This window comes from Oncorhynchus gorbuscha, linkage group LG19, assembly GCF_021184085.1.
Source record: "Oncorhynchus gorbuscha isolate QuinsamMale2020 ecotype Even-year linkage group LG19, OgorEven_v1.0, whole genome shotgun sequence".
Taxonomy (NCBI): Eukaryota; Metazoa; Chordata; class Actinopteri; order Salmoniformes; family Salmonidae; genus Oncorhynchus; species Oncorhynchus gorbuscha.
The window spans coordinates 12,827,185-12,840,085 of NC_060191.1; the positions used below are offsets into that span (position 1 = coordinate 12,827,185).

The following is a 12,901-nucleotide window of genomic DNA, read 5'->3' on the forward strand; positions in this document are numbered from 1 at the left end:
CCCAGAGCATATGGAGTATAGCCTGTCCCCATCCCAGCATGGGTCAACCCTCTCTGTGGGACATTGTGTATGGTTGGTGGGGTGGGTGTGGGTGTGGGTGTGGGTGTGGGTGTGGGTGTGGGTGTGGGACATTATGTATGGTTGGTAGGGTGGGTGTGGGTGTGGGTGTGGGTGTGGGTGTGGGTGTGGTTGTGGGTGTGTGGGTAGACTGAGGACCTCCTGTTTAAAACCGAGTGAACCAGGCGCTGGGAGCCTAATGGTGGAAGAGTGGCCATGAGCTTAATATAACCCTATAAAATATGGAAAAGGGCACACATCTGGCCCTAAGCCTGTCCACTCCCACTCTACCCCCAGGGCGGAAGGGATTTGAAAAAATAGGCAGGCTAGAAGTAGATAGGCAGGATAGAAATGTTTTAGCAATTACCTTTTTTGTTGTTGTAAAACTTGCATTAAATTGCCACTCCTTGTTGCACACAACCAGCTTCCGTTCTCCCTATCATGGATTCATGGCTGATTTAAAATTAAATCGTCAACCCTGTTACGGTCAACCCTGTTACTTTATTTGGCACTGAATCAGGACTTACTATAGTCATTTTAATCTTTTACCTCTTTTACCTTTTTTATGAAGTTGGAAATGTGCTCTTTATGACAGAATGTTAAAATTAGGTGAAATCAAACATTTTTTTTGGCAAAGTTACACTTCTTAAAAGGCACAGAATTGGTGGAACGACCACTCTGTCTCCAACAGCAATCAGCATCTCCAAACCAACCGTAATCTCAGTGAAATAGTGATGTCCCTGGATGAGGTTTTGTTAGTTGTTTTTAAGTTTTAGGTGAGGGCTGAGGCTAGTGAGGCTAGTCTCTCTCTCTCTCTCTCTCTCTCTCTCTCTCTCTCTCTCTCTCTCTCTCTCTCTCTCTCTCTCTCTCTCGCTCTCTCTCTCTCTCTCTCTCTCTCTCTCTCTCTCTCTCTCTCTCTCTCTCTCTCTCTCTCTCTCTCTCTCTCTCTCTCTCTCTCTCTCTCTCTCTCTCTCTCTCTCTCTCTCTCTCTCTCTCTCTCTTCTGCTCACACTCTCACTCATGACTTTGTCATAGCATTCTGTCATTGTAATGAACTGAGTTGAGATTGGCAGCAACGGCTTTGCCAGGTAAAATAAATGTGTTGTTATTCTATTCCTGTGTGATGGAGAGGGTTGCCCAAACGAAAGCAGCAAGAAAGTCTTTAGCGTCATGAGGTTTTGCCAGAGGCCATTTTGGATTCAACCAGATGGTGTTTGCCAAGAGCCAGGATGGCTGCTGCCAGTTTCCACAGCAATATCAGACACCTGTGATGGATGGCCCAGTGGGTGAGGCTATACAAACGCAGCTGTGATTGCATGGTGCTATAATGGAGGAAAGGGGGACCTGTGAGAGGGAGATAGACAGAGGTTTTATACGCCTTCATATTGCTTTGAGCTGATACACAGTGAACCGATTCAAAGCCAGGAAACTGGCGAGGAGGGAAAAAAGTGCAGGTCACCCAGTGTGGTAATTCTCTCTCTCTCTCTGCAGTGGCCAGACTGCACACTGACTGAAACGAAAACAGAAGTGAACAACACTATCAATTACTGTGTCCATACACATTGAAATAGTTTCATATGAAACACAAATGTACATTTAGTTTTTAATGGGCTTAGCGTGGTGGATTTTAAAGAGGCAGTGCAGTCAAAAACTAGATTAGCTGTGTTTTATAAATATTCCCACACTATGAGGTTGGAATAATACTGTGAAATTGTGAAAATAACGATAATACCCTTTTAGTGTAAGAGCTGTTTGACAGCTTGAAATTTAAGCTCATTTTGCATTTGTGGAGTTTTGGCCTGCCTGGTAATGCTAAATGCTTCTTGCTACGAAGCTATTTTTGATTCTTTTTGACCATTTTCATTGAAGACAATGACAGTACTTATTAATTGTTTCCCAGAAATGATTTGATATTTAGATTTTTTAAAACGGCTGAAATTGAGCCGTTGACTTCTCAGAGAGTAGTTTCGAGATATTTCGTGAAATTGTTACATTTTTTGACTTACATATCCCTGTCTATTTTCTGGGAATCCATCGGGACTATAGAAGAAGAAAGCCCGGGAATGCGGCTGGCCCACGACCTCTATAGCAGAATGTATTTATTTAACCCTTCGTTGTCTGTTTCCTTTACAGAGGGACATGTTGGATGTCAGCCAAATCATGCGAGATCTGGCCAGTATGGTGCACGAGCAGGGAGATGCCATAGGTGAGACATCACGTGTGTGTGTATGTGTGTTTGTGTGTACGCGTGTGTGTATTTAGGATTGCCTGAGCTCCTGTGTGCAGTCATCCATGGCTGCATATTACTCTGTCTGTCTTTTACTCTCTGTGTCTTTGTAAACCCTTTGATATTTTGACCAACATTACAGCATCTCTTTCGTCATGAGCTGGCAGACTTAATGAATCACCTCAGGACTCCCATCAAACAAACTTTTGAACCGTAACACGTAGTAAAGGTTTGCTTGAGAGACAGGTGGGTTACAAAAACAACAATGGTTAGGGGACAGGACAGCATGTCCCAGTCTTCTGTTATTGATAAACAAGTCCTTCAACCCAGCGCTGATCTAGACTTGGCAGAGAGAGGCAAAGTGTGGTTCAACGCACAGACAGACAGAGAGATACAACAACACCACCATCACACTGCAGAGAGATGAACTGGAGACAGGGGGGATGATATGGAACGCTAGTCACCGAAAGAGAAAAACATGAGAAAGGAGGACAGGAGAGTGGAGGTGTGTACAGATGCTGCAGCAGACTGGATGGAAGAGAGAGAAAGAGGAACAAGGGATGCATAAAGGAAGCAGCATGACTGATCATACCTGTGCATATCAGTGTGTGTGCCAAACCAAATTCTGCTGTACATGTGTCTCTGGTATGTGTGTGTACCTTTTCTGTGTGTGCATGTGTGTCCGAGGTTGAGATCTCATAAACGAAGGAAAATTCTTCTTCTTCTATTCTAATTGGTCCATTGTGTGGGAGAGTTGCCCTGAGCATGGCTGTTTTAATCCATCTAGAGTACGATGACCTTTTCTTTTGATCTATTTTCAAATGTTCTTACTTTTTAAGTATGCATTTCACTATAAAGTCTGCACTTGTTGTATTCAGCACATGTGACAAATACAATTTAATTTGATTTGAATTATACTTTAGACTCATGCCAAGTTTCCAACTCTCACAGACGCAATGCTACAAGAGAGCAGGCAACAGACAACGAGCGATAAACACAGAGGAACTGGAGAGCAATACACCATTTATCCCAGATTCTATCCATAATTAGGGTACTTAACATTTAGAGTGAATAATGTTCAGCCTTATGGAAGGGAATATTTAAACAAATGGCACTTTTGTTTCCTAGATAAGTTCCGGATGGTGCTGACTATGTGCGTTAGGACAGAAATAAGACTTGTTTGTTGTTTGGCCTTTAGAGAGAGGGTTTTCTGAGGTGAACACGCAGGAGGAAATCTCTCTTTTCAAATACAGTGTCCCTTCTCATTTCTCTCACATGCAGAGCACAGGGAAAATAAGGGGAAATAAATAGTGGCAAGTTCTAAGAAGTTAAATGTCAATTGTTGATGAAATTGAATACACTAGTAAAATGCCATTACAATCTCATTAGATTTATGTCTCTTCAATTTCTGTAGTCGTCCTTCATGTGAGGATGTAGGGAGGATATATTTTAGTATGATTATGAGGATATACATCATGGATACATTGCATTGAGACTGTGGAAACATTGAAACTGTGGATATATTGAGACTGTGGATACATTGAGACTGTGGATATATTGAGACTGTGGATACATTGAGACTGTGGATATATTGAGACTGTGGATACATTGAGACTGTGGATATATTGAGACTGTGGATACATTGAGACTGTGGATATATTGAGACTGTGGATACATTGAGACTGTGGATACATTGAGACTGTGGATATATTGAGACTGTGGATACATTGAGACTGTGGATATATTGAGACTGTGGATATATTGAGACTGTGGATACATTGAGACTGTGGATATATTGAGACTGTGGATACATTGAGACTGTGGATATATTGAGACAGTGGATACATTGAGACAGTGGATACATTGAGACTGTGGATACATTGAGACTGTGGATATATTGAGACTGTGGATACATTGAGACTGTGGATATATTGAGACTGTGGATACATTGAGACTGTGGATATATTGAGACTGTGGATACATTGAGACTGTGGATATATTGAGACTGTGGATACATTGAGACTGTGGATATATTGAGACTGTGGATACATTGAGACTGTGGATATATTGAGACTGTGGATACATTGAGACTGTGGATACATTGAGACTGTGGATATATTGAGACTGTGGATACATTGAGACTGTGGATATATTGAGACTGTGGATATATTGAGACTGTGGATATATTGAGACTGTGGATACATTGAGACTGTGGATATATTGAGACTGTGGATACATTGAGACTGTGGATACATTGAGACTGTGGATATATTGAGACAGTGGATACACTGAGATACATTGAGACTGTGGATACAGTGAGAGTCTGAGACTGGATACATTAAGACTGATACATTGAGACTGTGGATACATTGAGACTGTGGATATTGAGCCTGTGGATATATTGAGACTGTGGATACACTTGAGAGACTGGTTACATTGAGACTGTGGATACATTGAGACTGTGGATACAATGAGAGTCTAGATACATTGAGTCTGGATACATTGAGACTGTGGATACATTGAGACTGTGGATACATTAAGAATGTGGATATATTAAGACTGTGGATACATTGAGACTGTGGATATATTGAGACTGTGGATACATTAAGACTGTGGATATATTGAGACTGTGGATACATTGAGACTGTGGATACATTGAGACTGTGGATATATTGAGACAGTGGATACATTGAGACTGTGGATATATTGAGACTGTGGATACATTGATACTGTGGATACATTGAGACTGTGGATATATTGAGACTGTGGATACATTGAGACTGTGGATACATTGAGACTGTGGATATATTGAGACAGTGGATACACTGAGAGTCTAGATACATTGAGACTGTGGATACAGTGAGAGTCTAGATACATTGAGTCTGGATACATTAAGACTGTGGATACATTGAGACTGTGGATACATTGAGACTGTGGATACATTGAGCCTGTGGATATATTGAGACTGTGGATACACTGAGAGTCTAGATACATTGAGACTGGTTACATTGAGACTGTGGATACATTGAGACTGTGGATACAATGAGAGTCTAGATACATTGAGTCTGGATACATTGAGACTGTGGATACATTGAGACTGTGGATACATTAAGAATGTGGATATATTAAGACTGTGGATACATTGAGACTGTGGATACATTGAGACTGTGGATACAGAGGGAAGTGGAACATTGATGTGGTGGGAAAGTGCTAGAGTGTGTAACGATGAACATGATAGCTTTAAGAGATGGTGTAGGTGGTAACTGTGAGAGGGTGTTCAGCTTACCAGTATACAGAGTGAAGGTGCTATGTCCAAGTACCTGAGAGCTGTACTACTCTACTGCTCTTAGTCTTTTTCACATCCATTATGGACCACAGACATAATGTTTCTCTCTCCCATTCAACCTTGAAATAGAATCAGCTAAATTGCCTTTTTTTGCTTTTCTGTAGCTGCTGTGCACATGGTGAGATTTGTATTTTTATGTGTATAATAAAAGCTGGGTCTGAATAAGCTGATGGGGCTTTAGGGGGGCTGAGGCATGTGGAGGTGTCCAGAAGAGCAGCGGGGGAGCGGTAGAGGGGTAAATTGAGAAATCAACAAACCCAGGAAGTTTGGATTAGTGCTTTTTTGAGGGTGTGGAATTGAAAGTAGCTTCTCTGTGACAAAGCCTCTGCTTCCGTGTGGTGACACACTCAACAAAAACACAGGTCACGCTGTGCCAGAACTGATGGAATCAACAGCAACAAAAGAGACAGAGAGATACAGAGAGAGAGAGACAGAGAGAGAGATAGAGAGGCTGGACGAGTGAACTTGGGTCATTCAAAGGTAAAGTGGTGCACTCATCTATTTTACTGTCTAAGTATTGTGTTATGCTCATTGTGGTTATAGTACAGCATGTGTTCAATCTTGTGGTCTTTGGGAGGAACCAGAAGAATACAGTGGTTTTCAGATAAAATGTTATTATGTCTTGATTCAGTGACATTTACTTACATGTCCTTACCCAAATACATTGAGAATGTGGTGTTGTAGAAAATGAGTTGTAAACATGTTTGACACGCTTTTCCCTGTTGATGTGATGTTTTTCTACCTAGAAATGGCTTGCATATCAAAGACATAATTAGTGGAGCATGGTGTGAGGGAAGAAAAGGCTTACGGAGGTGTGTGTGTGTGTGTGTGTGTGTGTGTGTGTGTGTGTGTGTGTGTGTGTGTGTGTGTGTGTGTGTGTGTGTGTGTGTGTGTGCGTGTGCGTGTGCGTGTGCGTGTGCGTGTGCGTGTGCGTGTGTGTGTGTGTGTGTGTGTGCAGGAGATGGAGTGATACATTTGTATGTGTTTTCTTGTCTCCAAGGCGGCTCAATTGGCTCCTTGTATTAGCATACTATCTGGGTTATGATTCTTTGTGCAAATAATCCATGTACTACAGATGTAGGATATTAATTTGAGCCAGTTTGCTATACAGCAGGAAAATAACCCTATAGCAAGAGGAAATGTGAATTATTATGGTGATTATAATATATATTTTTTTCCTTAATGGAAAATCAACTATGAAATTTCCATGTGGAAATTACAAACTTCAGAAGCTCCAATGCATTCTCCAATATCAACCTCCAATGCATTACACTTGCAACAGGGTGATCAGATTAAGAATCATCATCTGTATCTGCGTGTCCAATGTTCACATATTGATTGATAGAGTACATGTGAAATGCATCAATATTTAATTTCCTCCAAACTCATTTGATGTGATTGACATGCAAATTGATGTACACAAGCTATAATGGCCATGGTGACTCTCTCTCTCTCTCTATCGCTCTCTCTCTCTCTCTCTCTCTCTCTCTCTCTCTCTCTCTCTCTCTCTCTCTCTCACACACACACACCCACATACACTCATATCTATTCACAGTCAGCCATACAGAACCCAATAATATCTTGCACTGCCAACAAGCTTCACGTCAGCGGTCATGGTTGTCCAGTTTGCTGCTCTCTCAACTCCATCCCCTGCTATTGGACATTTTGGCTCTATTCTTTTCACTCCCCTCAGAAGTGAGTCATCCTGCTGACCTCCTCCTTACTCATAGAGAGAGAGAGAGAGAGAGAGAGAGAGAGAGAGAGAGAGAGAGAGAGAGAGAGAGAGAGAGAGAGAGAGAGAGAGAGAGAGAGAGAGAGAGAGAGAGAGAGAGAGAGAGATTAATTTGTGTCCTGCATGCTTGAGGTTGGGCACTGCATTGATGGGCAGTGAACCAAACATTTGTTTATAATAGGGAAAATAATTGGATTTAGGTTTGAATTAGTTCTCACTGGCTACAGTAACTATAGTTACTATGGTGTGCATTGAAAAAAGACAAGTCATTTGGATTATTCAAATACTAATAATTGGTTGACATCGTCATGAAATGTATGACGGAGTATGACTTTTGAAAGCTCCGTTCTCAGTTTATTCTCAAGCCGTCACTGTGGTGACAGCCAATGAGGAAGTAATTAAACATAGATATTCAATTAGAATGTTGTGCACCATCAAAACTCAATATGCTACATCTTCGATCAAACGTGACGTTATTTACAGTGTGGTGACAGAGAATGTGTGTGCATCCTTTTCCAGTTTATTAATGATCCTGTGCCAGTGATTATGTAAATAAGGAGAGAAATCCACCTGAGTTGGTCTATCTATAAACACAGTTGTGCTTTGTTCTAAGATTTTGAAGCTTCACGACCATGGAGAGTGCACTCAATGAAGTTGATCGTGACATCATACGAGCAGCTCAATCGGAGCGATGAGATATTATGAGGGCTTATCAAATAGAACATTTTCTTTCTCTCTCTCTTTCCCTCCACTTCCACCTTCCTCCCTCTGACACTGTGTGTTTACAACAGCAGGTGATGCACTTTCTGAGTAAGATCAAACCTTTCAAGGCTACCAATGTGTGTGCAAAGGAACGGTGTGTACCCAGTTCACCCATTCAAAGTGTGAATGTGTCGTACAAGCACAATCACACAGAAAACAGCATGCACTCACGCACGCACACACACACAGCTCAGTCGACGCAGGCCAAAGATACAAGGACCAGCGAATGGAGAGACAGGAGATGAGCAGAAGATACCCCACATTGAGCCTCTCTAGGAAATTAAATAACTGTAACTGTACATGTTGAACAGTATGAAGTGAACCTGTGCACATGCGCGGATACTGTGTGTGACTGTGTGAGAGCCAAGTGTTGTATCTCGCTCATCTCAATATCTTAGCCTATTCATTCTTGCAAGCCAAGAAATTGTGAGATACAGCATTCTGTTGTGAGATACAGCTTTTGATTGCCGATAGATAGGCCTAGTGCACGGTTCTGACTCTGTCTGCCTGATGGCCGACCAACCTATACTGTACCCCTCCCCTCTCTCTCCATCCCTCGCTCGCACACTATTAAAGATGCAAGTGTGGGGCCTCCCGGGTGGCCCAGGGTTCTTAGGCACTGCATCGCAGTGTTAGCTGTGCCACAAGAGATTCTGGTTTCGAGCCCAGGCTCTGTCGGGGCCGGCTGCGACCAGGAGGCCCATGGGGCTGCGCACAATTGGCCCAACGTCGTCCGGGTTAGGGAGGGGTTGGCTGGCAGGGTTATCATTGTCTCATCACGCACTAGCGACTCCTGTGGCGGGCCGGGCGCAGTGCACGCTGACCAGGTCGCCAGGTGTACGGTGTTTCCTCCGACACATTGGTGTGGCTGGCTTCCAGGTTAAATGTGCATTGGGTTGTGTTTCGGAGGACGCGTGGCTCTCGACCTTCGCCTCTCCCAAGTCCGTACGGGAGTTGCAGTGATGAGACAAGACTGTAACTACCAATTGGATACCACGTAATTGGGGAGAAAAAAGGGGTCAAATAAAAAATAAAAATAAAAAATTATTTTATTTTTTAAAGATGCAAGTGTTCTCGGAAGTACGGCAACTAATCAGTCTCCTCCATTCCAAAAATACTGAATCTTAGGAGTCAATTCTTTTCGGAACCTAATCTTGACACTCAGAAATGGGAGTCAACACAACCCTGCCAAGCCGCAGAGCTTCTTGACACACTGCTCATTTAACCCGGAAGCCAGCCGCACCAATGTGTCAGAGGAAACACTGTACAACTGGACACCGAAGTCAGCGTGCACGCACCCGGTCCGCCATAAGGAGTCACTAGACCGCGATGGTACAAGACATCCCGGCCAGCCAAACCTTCCCCTAACCCGGACGATGCTGGGCCAATTGTACACCGCCTCATGGGACTCCCGGTCAAAGCCATAGAAGCTATAGAATGAAAGAGTACCTAGTGTGCTTCAACCTGGTAAGAAAATGTCCTAAACTGGGGGACATGTTGTACTGTGTTGCTATAGAATATATCTATGTTGCTATAAAGTATAATCATTATATTGACCATGCTTTTATGTCTCTTCAGATAGCATTGAGGACTACATTCAGACCACCACATCCAATGTGGAGTCAGCCAATCAGGAGCTAGCAAAGGCCAGCCATCACCAGGTGCAGTAGAGTCCTCGTTTCATTGTGCAGGTTCAGTAATGTGTGTGTGTGTGCATATGTGTGTGTGTCTGTGTATGTACGTGTATGTACTTGCAGGCGGGTGTGTGTGTGTCTGTGTATGTGCGTGTATGTATTTGCAGGCGGGTGTGTGTGTCTGTGTATGTGCGTGTATGTACTTGCAGGCGGGTGTGTGTGTGTCTGTGTATGTGCGTGTATGTACTTGCAGGCGGGTGTGTGTGTGTCTGTGTATGTGCGTGTATGTACTTGCAGGCGGGTGTGTGTGTGTCTGTGTATGTGCGTGTATCACATTTACATTTAAGTCATTTAGCAGACGCTCTTATCCAGAGCGACTTACAAATTGGTGCATTCACCTTATGACATCCAGTGGAACAGTCACTTTACAATAGTGCATCTAAATCTTAAAGGGGGGGGGGTGAGAGGGATTACTTATTCTATCCTAGGTATTCCTTAAAGAGGTGGGGTGTATGTACTTGCAGGCTGGTGTGTGTGTGTCTGTGTATGTGCGTGTATGTACTTGCAGGCAGGTGTGTGTGTGTCTGTGTGTGTGTCTGTGTGTGTGTCTGTGTATGTGTCTGTGTATGTCTGTGTGTGTGTCTGTGTACTTGCAGGCGGGTGTGCGGGCAGGCGTTTATGTCAACTAAATGCAGTTCCTGTATATTGTCATGTCTGTGTATTACTGGTACTGACATTACATTTTATTAGAGATTTTCAGGTGTCATGCTGATACAGAATCAGTAGGACAAACATGATTTCAAATAACAGGGTTTGCTATTTCATTACTACTTTATTGCGTTCATTACGATTATGTGGGAAATAACAATAAAGATCACATTTTCATGTCATATTTGATTAGCTTTTGCCGTTAGCTAAATTAATTGGATTGATTGAAACAGTAAAACGGTAGCCTGGAGTCTAATAGGAAAATCAAACAGATATACCAACACTGAACTCCAATTCCAAAAACAACTGTTTCTTCCACCAAGATAATGATTATGAGGTTTCAATTTCATTGTACAACTTTATTGACTAAGAACAGAAATACATTAGTAATGTGCATCAGACGGTAGACTGCAATTAAGTATTAATTTGTTATAATTTCTTTCTGATTTCTTTTGAGTGACTCTCAATTCCATTTGGTATCACATTCACAAAATGCCCAAGGTAATTTTCTTTCATAGCGGTTTTATGTCATACTTTCCCCCCTTGTCATCCTTGCTTGGATTATATCACAGTAGGGCTAAGAAATCAGTGTTGGTAGCATAGGCCTGTAGTGTGTAGCCCTCTGGCTATCCTAAATTATATATCGACAAAAGTGTTTTTGGGTTCATTAAAAGGTCACCTTTTCTGTTGCTAGTAGTAGATAGCTTCTATCCAACACAGTGAGGTTTTATGACCCTGATACTGTTTGCAAACACACACACACACGTCATTTAGCAATTTACAGGTCATTCATCTTAAGATAGCTAGGTAGGGCAACCCCATATACTGTATCAGTCATAGTAAGTACCTTTTTCCTCAATAAAGTAGCTATCAGCAAAGTCAGTGCTAGTAGGGGGGTACATGGGAGAACTTGGGAATGTTGAACACCAGGCGGGCTGCTGTGTTCTGGATAAGTTGCAGGGGTTTGATGGCACAAGCGGGGAGCCCAGTCAACGGCAAGTTGCAATAGTCCTGATGGGAGATGACAAGTGCCTTGATTAGGACCTACGCCACTACCTGTGTGATGTAGGGTCGTACTCTACGGATATAGTAGAACTGAGCCCTGGGGGACACCAGTAGTGAGAGCACATTGTGCAGACACAGGTCCTCTCCACGTTACTTGGTAAGAGCAGCCTGCCAGGTCGTATGCAATCCAAGAGTGTGCAAAGACTGAAAATCCCAGCCCTGAGAGGGTGGAGAGGAGGATATGATGGTTCATCATCTCAAAGGCAGCGGATAGATCTAGGAGGAAGAGAACAGAGGAGAGAGAGGCAGCTTTGTCAGTGTGGAGAGCCTCTATGACACAGAGGAGAGCAGTGTGAGTGACCCGTCTTGAAGCCTGACTGGTTTGTGTCAAGAAAATAGTTTGAGAGAGCCAGCGAGAGAGTTGGTCAGAGAGAGCACACTCAAGTGTTTTGGAAAGAAAATAAATAAGGGATACCGGACTGTAGTTTTTGACGTCAGAGGGATCTAGTGTTTATTTCCAGAGAAGGGAAGCGACTCTGGCCATATTGGAGTCAAAGGTGACACAGCCAGTGATAAGGAATGCGTTTGAGGGAAGTGAGGAATGGGAGAAGGTCTCCAGAGAGTGTCTGGAGAAGGGAGGAGGGAATGGGGTTGAGCAGGCAGGATATACTCTGGAGAAAGAGGTCAAGGTTTAGGGTAGTTTTTGTCCGAGTGGGACAAGTGTACTAAATAGACTGAATGTCGTCAACCTTATTTTCAAAGTGGTTGACAAAGTCGTTCGCAGAGAGGGAGGGGGAGGGGGTGGAGGATAAAGGTGGGAGGAGAAGGTTGAAAATAATTTCCTAGAGGTAGAGGCAGAAGCTTGAAATTGAGAGTGATAGAAAGTGGCTTTAGCCGCAGATACAGGGGAAGAGAAGGTATAGAGGATGGAGTGAAAGGATAATAAGTCCTCCGGAAGTTTAGTTTTCCTCCTTTTTTGATCAACTGCCCGCAGTCCTGTTCTTTAAGCTCGCAGTGAGTCATTCAGCCACGGAGCAGGAGGGGAGGGCCGAGCTGGCAGGGAGGAAAGGAGACGGTGAGAGTCATAGGATGTGCAAAGCGAGGAGAGTAGGGTCATAGAGGCAGAATCAGGAGACAGGAGGGTTTATTATGTACTAATTACATGTGTAAAACATTTAGTTTCATTTGTAGTGTGGACCAATTAATTGTGCTAGCATTATATACTAATTATGTTTTGGCCCACCAACTATTAGCTCAGAAAAAAATGGGCCTGAGATCAAACCTAGATGATGAAACCTGGAGTAGAGGGAGATAGAGAGCAAAGATTGCGACCAAAATGACCTTCTGGGTAGGGTTGGAAGAAAGGGAGACAGAAAAGGAAACAAAGTAGTGATTAGAGACCTGGAGGAGGGTTGGGGTAGGCGAACAGC

The 12,901-nt window shown here is 43.1% G+C and overlaps 1 protein-coding gene across 2 annotated transcripts in view; it reads left to right on the top strand.

The window, feature by feature from the left end:
• Positions 1-12,901, top strand: part of LOC124006039 (t-SNARE domain-containing protein 1-like) — a 174,900-nt gene that overhangs the window by 77,848 nt on the left and 84,151 nt on the right. For both annotated transcript variants that reach the window (XM_046315699.1, XM_046315698.1), the window contains exons 9-10: positions 2,191-2,263; positions 9,703-9,785. In XM_046315699.1, the coding sequence (XP_046171655.1) occupies positions 2,191-2,263; positions 9,703-9,785 (156 nt within the window). The remainder of the gene's footprint in view (positions 1-2,190; positions 2,264-9,702; positions 9,786-12,901) is intronic.